The 19,885-nt window shown below is 40.1% G+C and overlaps 1 protein-coding gene across 3 annotated transcripts in view; it reads right to left on the reverse strand.

The window, feature by feature from the left end:
* Fam13a (family with sequence similarity 13 member A) overlaps window positions 1-19,885 on the reverse strand; it is a 191,163-nt gene that overhangs the window by 130,058 nt on the left and 41,220 nt on the right. For all 3 annotated transcript variants that reach the window (XM_070022269.1, XM_070022271.1, XM_070022270.1), the window contains one exon: window positions 7,773-7,929. In XM_070022269.1, coding sequence (XP_069878370.1) covers window positions 7,773-7,929 — 157 coding nt within the window. The remainder of the gene's footprint in view (window positions 1-7,772; window positions 7,930-19,885) is intronic.

Here is a 19,885-nt window from a genome sequence, read left to right on the forward strand (position 1 = left end):
CTCTCAAAAATAATCTAAAAGCTGGGCTGGGAAGGTGGCTCAGTGATAGAGTGCTTGCTTGCACACATGAGGCTGGGTTCAATTCCTCAGCACCACATAAGCAGAAAAAGCCAGAAGTGGTGCTGTGGCTTAAGTGGTAAGAGTTGAGGGACAGCACCCAGGCCCAGAGTTCAAGCCCCATGACCGGCATAAAAAAAAAAATCTAAAAGCCAAAAGGGCTAGAGATGTAGGATAAGTTGGACAGCACTTGGTAAATCTTGAGTTCAAACTCCACTACCATGAAAGAGGGAAAGAAGGAAGGAAAGAAGGAAGGAAGGAAAGCAAAAGACATTAAAAAAATCAACTCAAAGATTTTCATTATTTCTTTTCTTGGCCTCTAATCAGCACTTTCCTGTTTTCCAAAGTCATACTCAGTCATATGTTTTGTGTGGAGTAGTTTTACATTAAACAAGGAAAACAATTGATTGTGCTCAGCCTCTGACCTTAAACAAAGATGGAGACACATGCAATGATTTTGAGTATGAGAAAAACATGGGCAATGGGTTAGGATATTTACATGATATGTAGCTTATGGGGTGGAGTGACATGAATAAAACTGAACTCTGCAATCAGTGTTGTCATAGCCTGAATGAATAAGTGAGCACTTCCTTCAAATGAACCAATACAGAAGACCATTCTGGTGCTGTACTGCAAGCTGAACCTCAAGTGTTTTCTGCACTGGTTATCTTGAGATAGACTCACACTTTTTCCTCCAGGCTGATGACTTTACTGCAATTTACCTATCATAGCTGTGATGACAGGCACAGGCCACCATGCCCAGCTACTGGTTGAGATGAGTCTTTTATATAAATCCTGACTAGCCTCAAATTATAATCCTCCCAATCTCTGTCTCCTTGAGTAGCTAGGATTACAGGTGTGAGCCACTGACACGTGGCTTGCTCAGGGCATTTTAAAATGACTGAGAGTTGTTGTACGAGTCACATAAGAAAATCTGTGTAATTATTTTATAGTCAGACATCAATTTTAGATCCCAAAGTTAATATTTAATCACCACTCCCCAAACCTAGTGATCTGCTGTAGCTCAAAATGATTATTGCCTATTTTTCAGGACCAAATAAGGCAATCTACAAGAGTACAAGTATTCTTTTTCCAGTCGCAGACATAAAAGCAAATATATAAATTACACATGTTCTGAAGACAATTTCAAAACTCCCAAAGATACAGTGAGCAATAGGACACTGTCCAATAAAAATAATTCCCCCTTGGGCTGGGAAGGTGGCTCAGTGGTAGAGTGCTTACCTCGTATGCATGAGGCCCTGGGTTCGATTCCTCAGCACCACATAAGCAGAAAAAGCCGAAAGTGGCGCTGAGACTCAAGTGGTAGAGCGCTAGCCTTGAGCTAAAGAGCTGACGGACAGCGCCTAGGCCCAGAGTTCAGGCCCCACAACCACCACCACCACCAACAACAAAATAATAATAATTCCCCAGATGTTTATTTGAAATAGCATTTTATTCCTCTAGGCATTTCTAGAGAGGTATTTAGTAGCCTCTTACCTTATGTAATTATATAATATATGAATATAAGATTTCACATGAATTATAGTCATACACATATCATTCAGGCTTAACATAGCCTGCAGACAAGCTTGTAGCTTTCCAGTCCAACTAGGTATGTGCTATCCTCCTAGATAAATTCAGGATTATTTGATATCTATATCTTTCTTCATGTCTCATCCATCTCATTTCCTAATTGTCTCCTCTCCTCCACGTTAGTCATTTATCTCATATACACTATCTCATACACACAATCTCTCCAGACACCTCTAGCTCCATAATCACTAATGCCAGCATGCAATTGCCTGCTCGCTGTCCACAGCTCCTAATGTTTTTGTTTCACTTTGTTTTTTGCTGGTACCGGAGTTTCAACTCAGTTTGCTTGTGCTTGCTCAGCTTGCTTGGCTGGAGTTCGTCCAGGTGGACAAGCCATGCTCCCAGCCCTGTTTCTTGTTGGTTATTTGGATATTGAGTCTCACAGACGTTTCTGCTCACAGTCTCCATGTTTCCTAGCTTGCTTGTCTCCTAAAACCAAGACATTGTTCTGCCTACTCTCACCAGGCTGCTTTTCTGTGTCCTCATCACTCCCCACTTTTCCCACCATCTCAAGCCCATCATTCTGGCTCAAGCCACTGCCATTTCCTCTTGGAATCCTGTGAAACATTTCCCAGGGGTCTCTCCACTTTTGCCCATCTACTTCAGCAGCCCAGCAGTGAGAGCGACATCATTAATACATGAGTCAGATCACAGTGCCCTGTAGTCCAGACTGTCTGTCGGCTAACCTCACACTCAAAATTCAAAGTCCTTGCCATGATCCGTAAGCACGGGTCCCTGCTGCCATGGGGGCTTTATTTCCTTCACCTCCCCTTTCACTTCCTTCAAGACTCAGCTCTGAGCTTTCCCATCAATGTGGCATTTGGAGCCCCTTGTTTAAATGTGCAAATAGGGCTCCCCTCCCTGACAGGTGCTGGTGCTGACTGCTACTCTGTTTTTCTCCACAGACTTCTCAGTAGTGGACACACTGCATATCCTCTTTTTATTTTATTTTTTCCTTTTATTATCCTTAAGTAATTGTACCAAGGGGTTTCAGTCCAACATGTCATCTGTGAGTACGATGTATCTTGACTGATGTCACCCCTGGCAGCCTTCTCCCCCATCTTTCCCAATCCTATCCATCCCTCAATTTATCTAGCTCTACCTTCACATGTATAGATGGAATACATTGCATGAGTCCCCATTTCCTCTCTCCATTTGTCTGCCCCTCTCCCCTTGTCCTCACCCCTTTTGACAATACATGTGCCAGCTTCTTCATATTCAATTTGTTAAAACTTAAATTATTCAAGAGAATTATATTACTGGAGTCCTCCCTTGCATAGACCACTCTTTAGATGACATGCTTGTGTATATTTGCATATGACCCTGTATCAGATAGATGTAGTTGCTGTATCTTTATTTGCAAGGAGCAAATATATGTTCACGGCTATCTTCCCTGTGCCTACAGCAATGATTTGTTCATAAGGACGCAGAATATTTACTTGGATTTGATTGATTCAGCTGAGGATCTATAATGCATTATCTCTACTCTGCTTTTGCTGCTCAGTTCTGTGGGCTTCAGCACATCTGGGAGATAAAGTTAATTCTTGAGTGGACAAGAAGAAAAACTACTATGTCAGTCTGGATTTACATCATCTTCTAAAGAGAAATATCTAGACTTAGCTAGAGAAATCAAATGATAGCTACTTGAAAGATGTATTTCTCCTAACACAGTTATTCGGAAAGACAGCCACAACTCTCCAGCTTGGTGAAACAAAAATTTCTACCTATACTCATTCCTTGAAACTTAAAACAACCTGAAAAAAATAATAGCAGGAAGAAAAGAACGTTCCATCTTAACTGAAACAGCGGTAGACCACCAAGTATGACGCCAGTTGCCAAGTTCTGCAAAATGTTGACCCAAGAGCTAGCACCATTTCCCAGACCTCCTCTGCACACCACAGATCTCTCCCAGTGCAACAACAGCACTACAAGATCTGCCCCAGACTGCTTTAATTGGCATAATCAGATTCAATGGAAGAAACCACTGGAATCTGGAAAACCATGGTATGGACTAAGACACATTTCCAAAGAATGGCAGGGAAATGGAGTTGAAGGTGTACTGGAGATAAGGTTTTCTTTGCTCTTGTTCTGGTCTCTTGGAAGAGGAATCTTGTCTGGAGGAAAGGCTGATGGATGTGCTGTGGAAGCCATGATGAGTTTTGTAGGTACTGACAAGACACAGACAACCAGAACTCAACATCAGGGGATCCCTAGACATCAAGGGACCTCCTAGACATCAGAGCACCCCACTGGCAGCGTGTGACCAAAACTCTTCCACTGAAAATCACATCAACCTCCTGCTTGTACCCAAAGGGTAGCCTCTAAAACCCAATCCCAGTTCATCTATCCTGTGCTTTATTACTCTAGCCATTGACTTGTTCCTGTTCTATTTCTTGCATTTGTCCTGCCTTGTATTGTGGTTAGAACAATCAACAGGAGCTCTGCCCTCGTACATTTTACAAAGAACAATGTCATATTGTGAACTGCAGGCAGGGTGGTGGAACCGATCTCTAGAACGTATTTATCTGGCTTGGCTAAAAGTGTGCACTTACTGACTAGCAATTCTCCACCTCCTGCCTCCCATTCTCTGGCACCAGTCTTATACTCTCCACTTACATCAGTTTGACTATGTTAGATTCCTCCTGGGGGTTTCCTGTGAATTAACACGTGTTTTATCCTCCTTATCTGACTTAGTTCATTCAGTATATTTCTCTCCAGGGTTCATACTGGTTTCTGTTGTTAACAATATGGATTTAAGATATTTCCTTGAGTCGTCATAGCTTGCAAGCTTGTTTAGGGTTTTTATCACTACTATTCCATTGGCTAGATATACCATTATTTGTGTATTCACTCATCCATTGAAGCACATCCCGGTTAATTCCAGTTTAGGACAATTATGAGTAAGGCTTCTAGGAAAGAAAAGGAGGAGACATGGGTTCTCTTCTCTCTCTTTCTCTCTCTCATAGAAGTATCTATGATCATTTGAACTAAAACACAATCTGACTCTTAAGCATTGTTCAGGTTTACACATCTAACAGTGGTCTGCATGCTCTCCTCTTACTCTTTATAAACTCTAAAATAACATTAGCATACCCTTTAAAATGTTTCCATGATTTCTATTTTATCTTTATTGGTTATAAATAAATGCAGACTCAGTGGTGAATGAGTGAGCTGAATGGCTCACACCTATAATCCCAGCTACTCAGGAGACTGAGATCTGGGAATCTGAGATTCAAAGCAGCCCCAGCAGACCAATCCAAAGGATTCTTATCTCCAATTAATCACCAAAACGCCAGAAGTGGGGATGTGGTTCAAGTGACAGGGCACCAACCTTGAGTGCAAAGCTAAACAGGAAAGCTAGGCCCTGAGTTCAATCCCCATTCCCTTATTCCATTCACTACCAGAGAAACTACCATACCAGAGAGATCTGCTTAAAAAAAAAAAAAGTACACGTGCCAGGTGTTGGTGGTTTACGCCTGTAATCCTAGCTACTCAGGAGGCTGAGATCTGAGGATCACGGTTCACAGCCAGCCCAGGCAGGAAAGTCTGTGAGACTCTTATCTCCAATAAACCACTAGAAAACCAGAAGTGGTGCTGTGGCTCAAGTGGTAGAGTGCTGGCCTTGAGCTGAAGAGCTTGAGGGACAGTACTCAGACCCACGACCAAAAACAACAACAACAAAAAGTACATGTGAAAATTCTGCTGTAGTGGAGGGGGTACAGACAGAGAGTTTCTAAGTATATTTCCCTGCTCTAGGCCAGATCTGAAAGTTCTGTTAGGAGAGCAATCAAGGCCTTCATCACTCTGAGATGCCTATGTTTGGTTTCCAGGACACTATCTGTTTATGTGGCTTACTTATACTCTCGTCCTGTGATCTCCACCAGGCTGGAACTCACCCACTGCAGGGCATCCTGGAAGGGTACTCTTCCTCGCAGCTCAGTGTCCACTGCCATATTCCAGTGCTAAACTGTATTTAAAATCATATTTGTCTATTTAAGTTAGACGTCGGTAAACCTAAAGCCTTATCATCTTATGGGCCCCAATAAAGAATGCTGAGCAGATTTAGCTGAAACAAAGTCAATCACCTTGAAATGCTTAAAACGAGATTCATGTCGGGTACCAGCGGCTCATGCCTATAATCCTAGCTACTCAGGAGGCTGAGATCTGAAGATTGTGGTTCGAAGCCAGCTGGGGCAGGAAAGACCGGGAGACTCTTATCTCCAATAAACTACTCAGAAAAAGCTGCAAATGGTGCTGTAGCTCAAGTGGAAGAATGCTGGCCTGGAGGAAATGAAACTCAAGAACTGAGTTCAGGTCCCAGGACTAGTGCGACACCCACACCCACACACACACACACACACACACACACACACACAAGATTCCTTGCAAAGTGCTATAAGCACCAGATGGGCAAATTTAAAAGTTGACATTTAAAAAATAACAATTTATTGCCAGGCACTGGTGGCTCACACCTGTAATCCTAGCTTAGGACGCTGAGATCTGAGGATTGCAGTTTGAAGCCAGTTGCAACAAAAAGTCTGTAAGACTCTCATCTTCAATTAACAATCAACATGTTGGAAGTGGCTCTGTAGTTCAAGTGGAAGAGCACTAGCTTTGTGCAAAAAAAAAGCTCAAGGACCATGCCCATGTCCTGAGTTCAAGCCCCAAGACAGGCACAGAAGAATTTTTTTTTTTAAACAAAACAAAACAAATATTTCCCTGATTTTCCCCTGTGAGTCAATGGCACAGCTCTTTCAGCTACTGTTTTAGTTGTAACTTAGGTTATACCAGTGATCTTATTCAGTATTTTACCTGAGCATTATTCTTTCCACACCTCAAGTATTAGTTTTAAGTTCTCCCTTTCAAGTTGGCAAAACGCCTGCTGAGTGCATGGCTCTCAGTCCTCAGATGTTCTCTCTACCTCCTGGTGAGTGTGCTGTGTTAACAGTGTAAACTCAAGAGTTATGAACCTAGCTTAGTCCTTCTCCCCTTACCCTCTCATTGGTAGGTTGCTAATTGATACACGTTACTTTTTCCCCCTATTTCAAAGTCATGGCCTCAATTTTAAGTAGAGATTAAAATACCCCTTGAAAAGCCTAGAGCAAATGGCTCTGGTTTTCTCATTCATTGCATAGGAACCACCAGGGTACAGTGTAATCTGTAAAATCTGAGAGGTCTCAGGAGCTTTCTTGAGAACACGCCTCTTCAAGATTCACCTCAACATAAATGAGCAAGAAAGAAACAAGATGTTTTCCTTCCTTTCCCATTGCAGAAAGATTTGGATGTTCACCTCTGATGTTCAAAGGTAGGTTTTTAGAGATTGACCTGTATATACACAATGTGTAAAAGATAGATTAGAAATCAGCAGTCATGGGCTGGCAGTCATGGTGGCTCAGTGGTAGAATGCAAGCATGAGGCCCTGGGTTCAATTCCTCAGCACCACATAAGCAGAAAAAGCCGGAAATGGTGCTATGGCTCAAGTGGTAAAGCACTAGCCTTGAGCTGAAGAGCTGAGGGACAGTGCCCAGGCCCAGAGTTCAGGCCCCATGACCAACTAACTAACTAAATAAATAAATAAGAAATTAGCAGTCATTATATCACAACGATAGATAGCATTGTGAAGGATTTCTTCATAGGTCTTGGAAATATCGTCTTTTGCTGATAATAGTTACCATGGACTAATCTAGGGTCTTAGCTTAAAATCTAAGGTTGAGTTTGAAAGTGTGACAGACACAAGAGACACAATAAAATTGAGTAATTTGTCCTCAGGAATTTGGAACCTGGAGCCAAGCTAGCACGTCCGTGCACAGCCTTATGCATGCTGCCCATTGTAGCATTGGACAGGGCAGCGTGACCAACCGACCACAGAGCACTTGCTTCTAAACGTGTTTTTGAGATGGATTGATAGCTACGTGCCTGGGCATACACATAACCATCATCAGTCTTGATCTTAGGAGAATATATACCAGCTTAATTAACATTTGAGTTGATGTTTAAGAGAAGCGCTGAACAACGATAACAAGGAACTCAACACACATAGGAATTATAGCCCAAACAATTTAAGTAAAAATGCTCTATCAAAATTGTAGCAATGCTGAAAATTAAATACCAGACTTACTTACTTTTACTAAGATATGCCTAGCCAGGTTTTCACAGTGCTGACTAGCATCATTTTCTGTATACTCTACTTCAAACAGGGTCTGATAATTTTCTAGGATTTCAGCCATTATTTTGTTGCAAAGGTCTTGTTCTTTCATGCCTTCAGTCCCAATTGGCACTCTAGAAATAATAATAATAAAAAAAGGTGAGAGGGATTACTTAGTGAAAACAACACTGACAGTGTATCTGACTCAGACTCTTATTTTGACATCTTCTGAATGAATAACCTTACAAGGATACATAGGCTTTTCCAACAAGCTCTATGGTAACATGCATATGTTGTTGGGACAACTGGTTCCCAAGATTGGAATCAATAGCTTATGCTGACTAGGGAAAAACCTGGCTCCAAGAGAGAATAACACTAATGCTGCAGATGCTCTGAATACATGAAACATGGTTACACAAAGGATAATATTTACATCAAAGAATGAATGTTATTCTGGAAGAAATCTCCAGCACACAAATAATCTCAATGCACTCTTTACTGAAGGATTTCTAGATCATGCATAAAAATACAAACCTTAAGGGAAGACGTGACTACTTCAGGGGGAAAAAGGAATCTCAGTCATTGTTGGAGCTGAGCAGCAATACATAGAAGATATGCTATGCTATTTATTCTTTCTCCATTTGTGTGTGTTAAACAATTTCCATAATAAAAAGAAATTTAATACAAGTTTGAATGTAGAAGACATCAACCAGGTAAAAAGATAAGGCACAGATTGAAAAGAATAAGGGTTTTCTTCAGGAACATGTACATCTGATAGAGAATTTGTTCTTAGGCTACATAAAGAGAATTTACTAATCTAAGTAAGGGAATACGTTCAAAGGAATAAAAGACAAAAGGCATGAGTTAGAAAAAAAATGGCAGGAAAAACCACTCGAATTGTGAGTAAGAATATGAAAGAATTCTTTGTCTCAATGAGTAACCAGTGAAAGGCATGTAAAAAGTAACACTAAGAACAAGGAAGTTCCCTTCTGTGTAACTATAAACTAAGTGTTTTCAAGAAAACACTTAGGCATCATTTAGTAATGTCTCTGTTAGCTTCTTGTAGAGGTTGTAAAGTAAGAGAGAAAAGTAGTCTGCCTGCTCTAAAGGTCCAAAGAGCAAAATCAGTATCATTAGGCCAAAACCAAGACATCAGCTGGGTGATCCCTTCTCCTGTCATTTTGGTTGGTATCTCATTGATCAAGGCCAAGGCTCTCAAACCCTTTTCTTTCTTTCTTTTTTTCTTTCTTTCTTTCTTTTTTTTTTTTGGTCAGTCGTGGGGCTTGAACTCTGGGCCTGGGCCCTGTCCCTCAGCTCTTCAGCTCAAGGTGAGCACTCTACTACTTGAGCCACAGAGCCACTTCCTGTTTTCTAGTGGTTTATTGGAGATAAGAATCTCTTGGTCTTTCCTGCCTGGGCTGGCTTTGAACTGAAATCCTCAGATCTCAGCCTCCTGAGTAGCTAGGATTACAGGTGTAAGCCACCTTCGCTGGGCTCCTCAAACTCTTTTCTATGCTGCTGTCATTACGTGGCCTTCCCTGTCTCTGTCTCTTTGATATATGAGATATAGGTGATTACACTTTAGTGCTTACTCAGATAATCCAGGATAATCCTCTTATCTCAAATCCCTATCTTAATCACCTCTGCAAAGACTCTTTTCCAAATATGGAAACATTCACAAATTCCATCACTAAGAGTGAGATGTGTATGACATTCCTTTGGTGTTAAAATTTAATGGGAATGGAGGATGAGTAGAAAAAAGAAAGTCCAAAAGGATATTCAGGAAAAAAAATATGGAAGCTGGAGACAAGTTGAAAACGGAGAGTGTTCTACTTCTAAGTCATTAATAATAATGCATAATAAATAGATTAAAAAGTGATGAGATACTTTATTTGTACCTCCTTTTCAAGGTGTCATCATTTTATTATATTATGAGAATATAATTAATTGCCCAGGTGTGAATGCACCTAACCACCTTATTATCTGATGAAAGTGCCTAGTCTTGACACATGATCTCCATACAGATATTCTGTTCTCAATGCTTGGCGATTAAAAAATGCTGACATGTTGAGATATTTCTCTCTATGTGGCTCCTTGCTAAAAAGAAAGATTTGTTTTTTTGGTTCAGTCCTAGGGCTTGAACTCAGGACGCTGTCTCTGAGCTCTTTTGCTTGAGACTAGGGCTATACCACTTGAGCCACAGTGCCACTTGCAGTTTTCTGGTGGTTAAATGTAGATAAGAATCTCACAGACTTTCCTGCCCAGGCTGGCTTTGAACTTCGATCCTCATATCAAAGCCTCCTTAATAGCTAGAATTACAGGTGTGAGTCACCAGAGAATGAGCACCAGGCTAAGATTAAAATCACTTGGAAAGGTACAAAAGGTTGGAAATGTGCACTGCCCTGTCTCGGAATCTACCGTGGCTGGCCTATATCCATTTGTATGTTATAGATGAAAAGCTAGACAATTTGTTTATGGATGGAAACATTCATCATGTTTCTTAGTATTTAGGTGAGGCTATAGAAACTAAAGTTTTCAGAATTGTTTTTGTATCTGGCCACACCCTTGGCAATGTTCACTTGGTTAAGAAATACTAGTGTTGTTCCTAGGAGCTTGATTTATAGGTTGCATATATCTAATATGAGAATTTTGTAAACTACTTATTCATCCAAGTTACCAGTCTTTCTTTCTTAAGGCAGTAACAGCACACATATCTTCATAAATGAAAGTTCTAGACTACCAATTACACAATCATGTCTGAATAATAATAATCTTACATAAATTAGGGAAAAATTGTAATTCTTAGGTACTTTGAAATTTCTAGATATTTGACAGTAAAAAAAACCACAATCACTTCAATGTTAAATCGTATTTTAAGATAAATTTCTAGTTAACTGAGTGTGTCTCAATGTATTTGACGCTCATAGGTTCAACCACAACACTGAAAAGAGGTCGTAGCTGATAATTATTGAGGATAATTATGATTCAACAATAAAATCATAGGCAATTTAACTGATATGTAAAAGAACACAAAAATTGGGATATCATTATTTCATTTTCAAGATTTCTTGAATTCTTATAACAATGCCAGATGAGATGACAATAAAATGTCTCCTGTGTCCTATAGGAAAGCTGTCGACTGACATATGATGGAGGTGAGGAGACCAGGGAGGTAAGAAGTAGGTGGGTTTTAAGAAACCACATGCAGAATTAGTGGCAGAGACAGGCTGTGGAAGATGTAGACTGCTGCTGATCTGAAGGGGTCTCTAACAAGCTGCTGTTAGATCAGCAGATTGAGGGAGAAAAAAACCGAGTGCGCCATCAGCTCCTGTTAAATCACAAGCCCTAGAAGCAATAGGGGTCATGTGCAGTTTGAAGCACATTGCTTTCAAGGACAGCTAGCACAGGACAAAGAAAACCTCATACGGAACACCAGGCTCTGGTGTGAGGGGGTGAGGCCCTTTCCTTTGCTCTGCTGTAGACTGGGAGGAACAACAGGCACAGAGCCAGAGCACTCGCTCCTGGGCTGCATCTTCTCTATCTCACTAGGCTCCTTACCTGCCTGTGAAGGTCATGTCCTTGTGACTGGACAGCCTGTATTTTTAAGGCTGAAAAACAATGCATTGCACATATGTATCATTTTGTTTAGCAATCTATCATACACTGATGAGCATTCTTTCACTTCCACCTCTTAGTTTTGTGCCTCGTCTTTTCTTATATTGACGTGTTAAATAGCAATCAAGTATTTGGATACCAGGAAGAGAAAGAATGGAATAAGGACACAGCATAACATTTACAGCCAGCCTTGACTCCAGCTAAAAGAGCCAAAATGCTTGGCAATGAAAGAGAAACATTTAGTGAGATTGTTCCCTTCTTTAAAATAAAAAAAGTATAAAATGCTAGACTCCCTGAAGTCTGAGTTCAGCTAAATCAAAATAGTCCTGAGAGAATTTAAAATCAGACAATTCAGTTTGGAAACATATAGTATCACCGTAGGAGCTATATATTGTCGAGTTTTTAAGCCAAAGAACATTGTGTCCATTTCACACATGGCTGTGTGACCGCCAACACACTCTGTTCTTTAGAGCAGTCCAAATATATATAGAACAAAGCTCCCAAAGACGAACGGGGAAACTTCCTAAGAACTAGTCTTAGAAAGTCTTCTAAGGGTGTGTATGTAGCTCAGTAGTAGATGCTTACCTACCATGTTCTAGGCCCTACGTTCAATCACTTATGCTGCAAACAAATATATACTAAGCCATCATCTGTCTACCCATTCATCCATCCAACCATTCACGAAGCAACCAAACTGCTGGGGGCCAGGAAAGTTCCTGTCACTTCTGAAGTGCATAGATCAGATTCTTGCATGAGGAAAAACATGTTCAAAATTCTATAAAAAGCTGAAAGAACAGTGATTGTTATATAAACCTCCAACTCCTGAGCCTCCACGCCCTCCCCCTACCCTGTCCTCCAACCACATACAAAACACCCATGTTTCCCTCTTCCTTAACTCTCATCTTTCTAATCCATCAGAAGATCACTCTATTAGGTCAAACAAGGGCAAAATATGCCACAGAGCGACATTAGCGATTCGCAATTGTATGACACTCATAAGGATCTTTCTGAAGAATAAGGTGCCCAGAAGAGCTTGAATTAATTACATGACACTTTAAATATATTTTCTTACAATTAGAATCCTATGTTTGCAGTGCAGAATTAGATATGAGAATACATAGAACTAACTAGCTTTCCATTTCTCTTCAGGTTTGTTGACAGTAGATCATCTGGAGAAGATCCCGTTTCACTCCAAAGGAAATTCAGAACACAAATACAATCTGCCTGAATTCAGGGAGCCCCAAGGCATGAAGGAGAATATAGGCTCCAAACGTTTACACTGTATGGTAGTCATCTGGGATACAGAACACACTCTCTTATGGGAAAGAAAATATAGTGTTAATGTCAACCCTCTCCAATCTATTCAAATTACAGTTCAGTACATTGATATTATAGCACCAACCACAATAATGGCGTATTATATTGTGAGTTAAAATGTTTTCACTGGTCAGAGGGGAGCCTTGCTAACATTTTATGTATGTGTATGTGAACTGGTGGTACTAACTCTAGGCCTTTGGGCGTGCCAGACAAGTTTTCTACCACTGAATTACACCCTTAATCCTCAGAACTCCTACACACTGTTTATGGCTAAAGAAACGATGGAGAACTGTATGGAGGTTCCTCAAACAATTAGAAATAAATCAACTATATGACCTAGACATCTGACTTGTAGGTGTCTATGCAAACAAAATGAAGTCAGCATATGAAAGAGATATGTAGACACCCACGTTTGACTGTGGCACTATTCCCAACAGGTAAGATATAGACTGAGCCTGCATGCCCATCCACAGGCGAATGGATGAAGAAAGTGCAGCACAAGTACACAGTGGGATCTTCTTCCACCATGAGGAATGAGCTTCTGTTATTTGCAGTAATGTGGATAGACCTGGAGGATATAGTGCTAAGTAAGGTGAACCGGACAGGACATAAAAAGACAAATACTTCATGTTCTCATCTGAAATTCAACTTGGGATCATGAGGCATTTGGAGGTGGGAGGGAAGAAAAAAGGGTCTGGATTTGATCAGGGTGCACTCTATGTAAGGAAAACATCAAACTGAATGCTATGAGTATGTACCATTAATACACGTTAACTTAATAATGGAAAAATAAATAGAAGAACAGGCTAGATATTTCATGGCTTCTTACTTATATGTTGAAGTGATCAGTCTATTTCTTCACGCTAAAAAATAATACAGCCAGATGCCTATATCATTTGCCACAATATACTGTATCACATTAGAAGTGTTTCAAGCTGGGTAGGTGATACATGTCTGTAATCTCAGCATTAGGGAGGGGGAGGAGGGAGAATTCAAAACTGGTTTTGGCTATGTAGATAGACCATTGATGGAGAGATGGTTAGTGAAACCCTGTCTCAAAAAACTAAAAACCAAAAAACAACCCCCAAACCAAAAAGCAACCACAAGGGGAAAATATGTCTTTGAAGCTAGCAGCTTTGCACTTTTCCTAACAGGTGCAAGGGGAAAGGAGTCATTGATGGGTGTGGCCCCAAGACAGGAAGCCTCAGGGTGAAGTGTCACCTGCACAGCACGCTCTGGGGCAGGTCCTAGTGAACAATAGGGCCACTGGAAATGAGAAGCCATACACAACTGCCCGAGGGCCAAAAAACTCACCAAGTCTGACTTCCACTCAACACAAACAAAAACTTCCTCAACAGTCAACAAAATGAATGGAAGTACTTGCAGCCAGGCTGGTTATGTTAGGCAACAGGCATGAGGGACGCTCAGGGAGAATAGACTTGTACATCTACACGAGATGGCTGACAACCACTAAAGCAGCTCACTGTATGGAAATGCAAACAGTGGGCTCAGTTCAATCCAGCAAATATTTATCAGATACCCACTGCCAATGCCAAGGAAAGGACAGGTGGGCAGGGGGTGGAAGAGAAGGAAGACAAGGACAACTCGCCCCTCCTCCCCTGTAGATGATGTCACTTGATCTTACTGGGAGTTTGTTCTACCTATTCCCCCAGCCCCTCCTGGAATCACCTCTCTAAGAAGCTCTGAGTGGAAGGATGGACTGAGGGACTGAGGCCCTGGAGGTATGTTTATTTTCTCTAATCACAGTCCACTGTCAAACTTACTTTCTTTCCTGTTTGTTCCCTGCCATGATGGCCAGGATCCAGCCAGGCTTATCAACTTATCAAAGTTCTGTTGACTGAAGGTGGACACCTCGGAAAAGCCTACAGGTCCAGTGACCAGGAAGAGAAGATAATGAAAAAAAAAAGACTATTTGTATTATCTCTGACACACAGCACCAGCATGAGGGCCTCAAATACTTCAGTTATTAAAACTGCTTTCAGTCAGCGCCACCTCTGCCTCTTGCAAACAAAGGTCATTGTGTGGTTAAGACATTCCTTTTCTCATGTTGGCTCACACAGAATACCTTTCTAAAGGTTCATCTTTGCCACACATTCTGAACAACTGAGAGGATGTATAGAGACAGGAATAGGAGTCAGGCATGGGTAGGGTTAGGACAGCCACTGTTTCCCAATGTAGCACATATAAAAACAGAGATCGGTGCCAGGTCAAATTGCAGCTAGCTTTGAAATGATCTTGGCCCTGACCTAGACTCAAGCTGAGATGGAGGGAGGGAGAACAGAATAATTACTTCCTCCATTTTGAACCTCTTGTTTTGCTAGTAGTTCTTTCTTTCTGCCCTTGGAGCTTGTTCTTACTTAATGTTGGAAAGGGCACATCCAAGAGGGAATTCTAGTGCACTGTTGGGAAGAATGTAAGCTTGTTAAACCACCCTAAAAGGCAGCATGGAGTTTCCTTAAAAACCTAAACATAAAAGTACCCTATGACCTAGCAATCCCACCCATGGGCGTTTACCCAATAGAACACAAATAAGGTGACAGTAAAGCCATCAACACAACCATGCTCACTGCAGCACTATTCACCATAGCCAAGCTATGGAATCAGCCCAGATGCCACTCAATGGATGAATGGATCAAGAGAATGTGATATATATATATATATATATATATATATATATATATATATATATACATATATATATATAATACACACAAACACACACACACACACACACACACACACACACACACACACACACACAATGGAATAATATTGTACCATCCATGAGGACATGGAAAGACTTGGAAAAAATTAAGTAAAGTAAGCCAGACCCAGAGAAACAAAGGTTACATGGTTTCCCTCATTTGTGGTAGCTAGAATGTGCCTAAATCTGTAAGTAAACACACTGGGTAGGATGCAAGTGGTTACACATGAATTAAGTGAATTACAATAGACTCTAAGGAAGGCTCAAATAGCATAATCTTTTTAGCAAGACTAAATCCAAGCCCAACAAAATAAACACCAGAAAATGGGTACATCCAAGATGTGGGTGAGGCCCAAAGGGAGAGAAGCAGATGAGTGAAGGGGGAAAGAGGAGGAGAATGCAGTCAAGAGTTCATTGTACATAGCATAAAATTAAGAAAAGTAAAGACAAGGGTAGGTTGAAGAGGGAGTGAGAATGTTGAAGGAGTGACACTGATCAAGCTGCATTATATTCATAAACTGCTTTGTTATATGGCACCTCCTTTGTACAATTATGTAAGGATAATTTAAAAAATAAATAAGATATTGAAAAAGCAGCTGAGTCAGCAACTGACGCTAAGCACATACAGATCTCATAAAGAAGGCCTGAGACATAATAAAGCTTGCTATTCCCACATAGAAGCCACAACTGATGAGCTAAAAGTACAGTGTAATAGATAGCAATGTGTGAAGTGTTCTCTTGAGATGAAACATGATCTCCAGAAAGACACACCAGAGTAGAATTTAGAAAGTATTCTACTTGTAGATTTATAGGCACATTCTACTTACCATACCCAAGCAACCTTTATGTCTTTAGGTCTGAGTTACTTTGCTTAATGTCATTTTTTTCCAAGTCTTTTCTTTCCTTATGAACCATACAGTGGCACATAAATTATACAGGTCTCTAGGCATTCACCCAGAGTGAGCCTAAAGAAGGATATTCTTAGGAGAGGATCACATAGGCACAATAACTATGTGCATCTGAACATATAAAATAATATAGTATTTATCAAAATGAACTACGGGAGGTGGAAACGAGGTGTTTTTCTTTGTCGCTGTATTTGTTTTCATTTCCTTTTGTCTTGCTTATTTATCTGTCTTTGAGAGGGTTAGGGGGGCACAGAAATGGTGGGACATAGGATGGATAAATGTAGGAGTGATACTTACTAGACACTGTTGAAAATAAATTATACAACTTGTGGGTGGGAATGGGAGGAAAAAACTGGGAGAAAGCAAGGGAAGGGGGTGATATTGTCCAAAAAGAAATGCCCTCTTTATCTGACTTATGTAACCATAACCCCTCTGTACATCATCTTTAACAATAAATAAATGAACGAACAAAATTAAAAAGAAAGCATTCTATGGCTTCCTTCCTGCCAACCAGAGAGGCCCCTTCCATAACTCATCACCAGTTGATGTACATTTCCCATCCCTCTCCTGGGAACAGCTTGGTTTAGCAATACAACATCCTATAGAAGATCTGTTCTTCACCCTCCTTGTGTGGCTAACATGTAGAACTTTGAAAGCATGTTTGAAGGGAAACATGTAATTTCATTAGAAAAAAAAAAGCATTAGTAGAGCAGGGCTGATATATTTTGGTTGAGTAACTCTTTAACAGATAGCTGACTTAAAGGGTCTTGAATTTATGCTGGAGTATTTATTTCTCCAAATGATCGCCAACTGCCAAACAGACGCTGTTGCCTAATCGTGCATTCCCACAGAGACTGAAGGATTCAAGGATAAAAGGATAAGAAACTTTTGACTCTGGATCCAGTCAGCAGGGTTAGACTGTTAAGCCTGGTTATTCTCTAAACAGGTATACTCCTGAATAGGGGTCCCATACATTCCTACATCAACAGATGGGGCAAAATACCTGCAAAATATCTATTTCACCTTCTCTCCCACCAGGACAGACAACAAATTTACTGAGCTAACATTACTGGGGGTGGGAAGTAGAGGAAATATCAGGGGTGAACAATCACAGCTTCTGCCAGTATAACACTGTAAACTCTTTCATGTAAGAAAAATTGAAATTACAATGTATATTTTTGATACAACTTGGTTGCTACCTCTTTAGACAAAATTTTCCTTTATCTAGTCTTCCTTTCCACAATTTCAGCTACCTATGCCTAAATGTAGTTCAGAGATACTAAATGGAAAATTCTAGCCATCATCAATTCATAAGTTTATTGCACATCATTCTGAGAAGCCCTAGGAATTTCACATTGTGCTCCATCCTGCCCAGGATGTGAATCACTCCTTTGCCCAGTGTATTTATGCTATATATGCTACCCACCCCGCTAGACATCTTAGATTGACAGTCAAGCTTATGTTCAAGTAACCCTTGCTTTTCTTAGTAAAGATCTTGATAAGTGCAGATTTCATTATAGTATATTGCTGTAGGCGTTCTATTTTATTACTAGTTTCTGTTCTTAATCTCTCAATGATTGTTAAATTTATAAACTTGATCATAGTTGTGTGTGTATAGGAAAAAGTTTAATGTGTGTAGGGTAGTTTAATCTGTCAGTTGGGGAGTATTGTCCAAGAACTGAAGACTACAGAAGCCATTGATTTGTTAACCAACCATCTTGGTTGTGTAAGGGGCCCATTTTAGCATTGGGTTCCTCTTGAGTAAGCCCATGGTTAAAAGGTGTCTTTCAGATCACTGCTGTTTTAAAAAGATACCTTAAAGCAAGTTTACCCTTCACACAGAGTTTTGTGGAGAAAGACTGTGTAGCATCCATACAAAATTGTGAATCTCATAGTCCTAAGGGGGGAAAAAATGGATGCTTCACAGATAATCTGTGGAATCATATTTGCTAAAGACATTTAATTTCTTATGTGATACAAATTCATATTCTTAGTTAAACTAAAGAATGGTAGGATTGAACTTAGAATAGGCCAGTTTATTTGAAATTACAATACTTGGTCATTTTAAACTAGAAAAATGGTAGTTTTGTACGGTTCAACTTTCATCCAATTCACTAAGGAACAATGAAAATATGGGAATATTTCTACACAATTTTTCTCTAAAACAAAAATCAACAAAATTTTCTCTTGCTTGGTCCTAAATTTCAACTGGAACAGGCTAAAACCAATTATATAAATGCTATTCTGACTCTGTGATCCTAACATATAACAGTAGGCACTTCAGTTTTATAATCTATCAAGGCCTTTACCACAATTATGCCTATCGATTCATTATGAAGGCTAGATGAGTGAAATCTAGTTTGTGAACGCTAATGTTTTGGTAAACCCTTTGTACAACTACTTCAAGATAAACTAAGAGAAAAAAGTTCTGGTTGCAAGCAAGAATAATGTAACCTATAATCTGTAAGTAATATGGGAAACCCTTATAATTTAATGATTTATAAAATCCTACTTTTTTGTGGTATGGGGAAGGTATGAATACTTTGGACCTTGTGCCCCCATTCATTTTGTTTTAAAACAGGGTCTTAGATTCTTCCCAGGGCTAGCTTGAAATATGATCCTCCTACCTAAGACCTCTCCACACAGCTGGGTCGACAGGCATATGAAACCACTCCCAGTTCATTGACATAGTATCTTGCTAACGTTGTACCTGCGCTGTTCCCCAAATGTCTCCACCTGTCATGTAACTGAGATTACAGGATTGAGTCCAGCCAAGATCATTTAAAAGATATACATATTTGAGCTCCATGTCAGAATTAAATGGAGTAACACTTTAGTTATAACTAAGTAATAAGATTTGTATGCTTTTTTTTTTTTTGGACAGTAAACCCTTATTATTAATGGTTTTAAGGCTCCAAGGAGCTTACTATGGAGGAAACACTGCGCATGCTCAGGATGCCGTGTCCTCAGGACTGAGCATGCGTGACTCACCCACTTCCTCCCCCCCCCCCCACTATCCCCACAACACACCCAGCTCCCATTATAGACATACTATCTCTCAATTAATCTAAAACTTTCACATAATCACCTCAGTCACACACACTAACATTTACCTCGCTTTGGGGGTACCATTTGCTTTTCAAAAAAGCGTAGTTTTACAAAACAATGGACAGAGAAACTGCAGATCAGCAGGGAAACTGCAGATCACACAATGATTTAAACACACATTGACAATAACGAAGGTTTGACAGGATTTCTCTGGGCTGCATAGTGTGCATGCAGGAACTTAACACTATTTTTGAAATTTCTTTTTAATTTTCTTAAATTTTATTTTATGGTAAAGATTTTATTTTATTGTAAAGAGGGGTTACAGTGACATGAGTAAGGCAATGAGTACATTTCTTGTGGAGCATTGTTACCCCTTCCCTTGTTGTTTTCCCACTATCCCTTCCCTCTCAATTTATTTATTTTTACTGCACTTAGTTAAAGCTATGTGCTATAAATCTGTGAATAAATCTGTGGTTT

Source organism: Dipodomys merriami, unplaced genomic scaffold, assembly GCF_024711535.1.
Source record: "Dipodomys merriami isolate MVZ:Mamm:240054 unplaced genomic scaffold, mDipMer1.0.p SCAF_15, whole genome shotgun sequence".
Lineage (NCBI taxonomy): Eukaryota > Metazoa > Chordata > Mammalia > Rodentia > Heteromyidae > Dipodomys > Dipodomys merriami.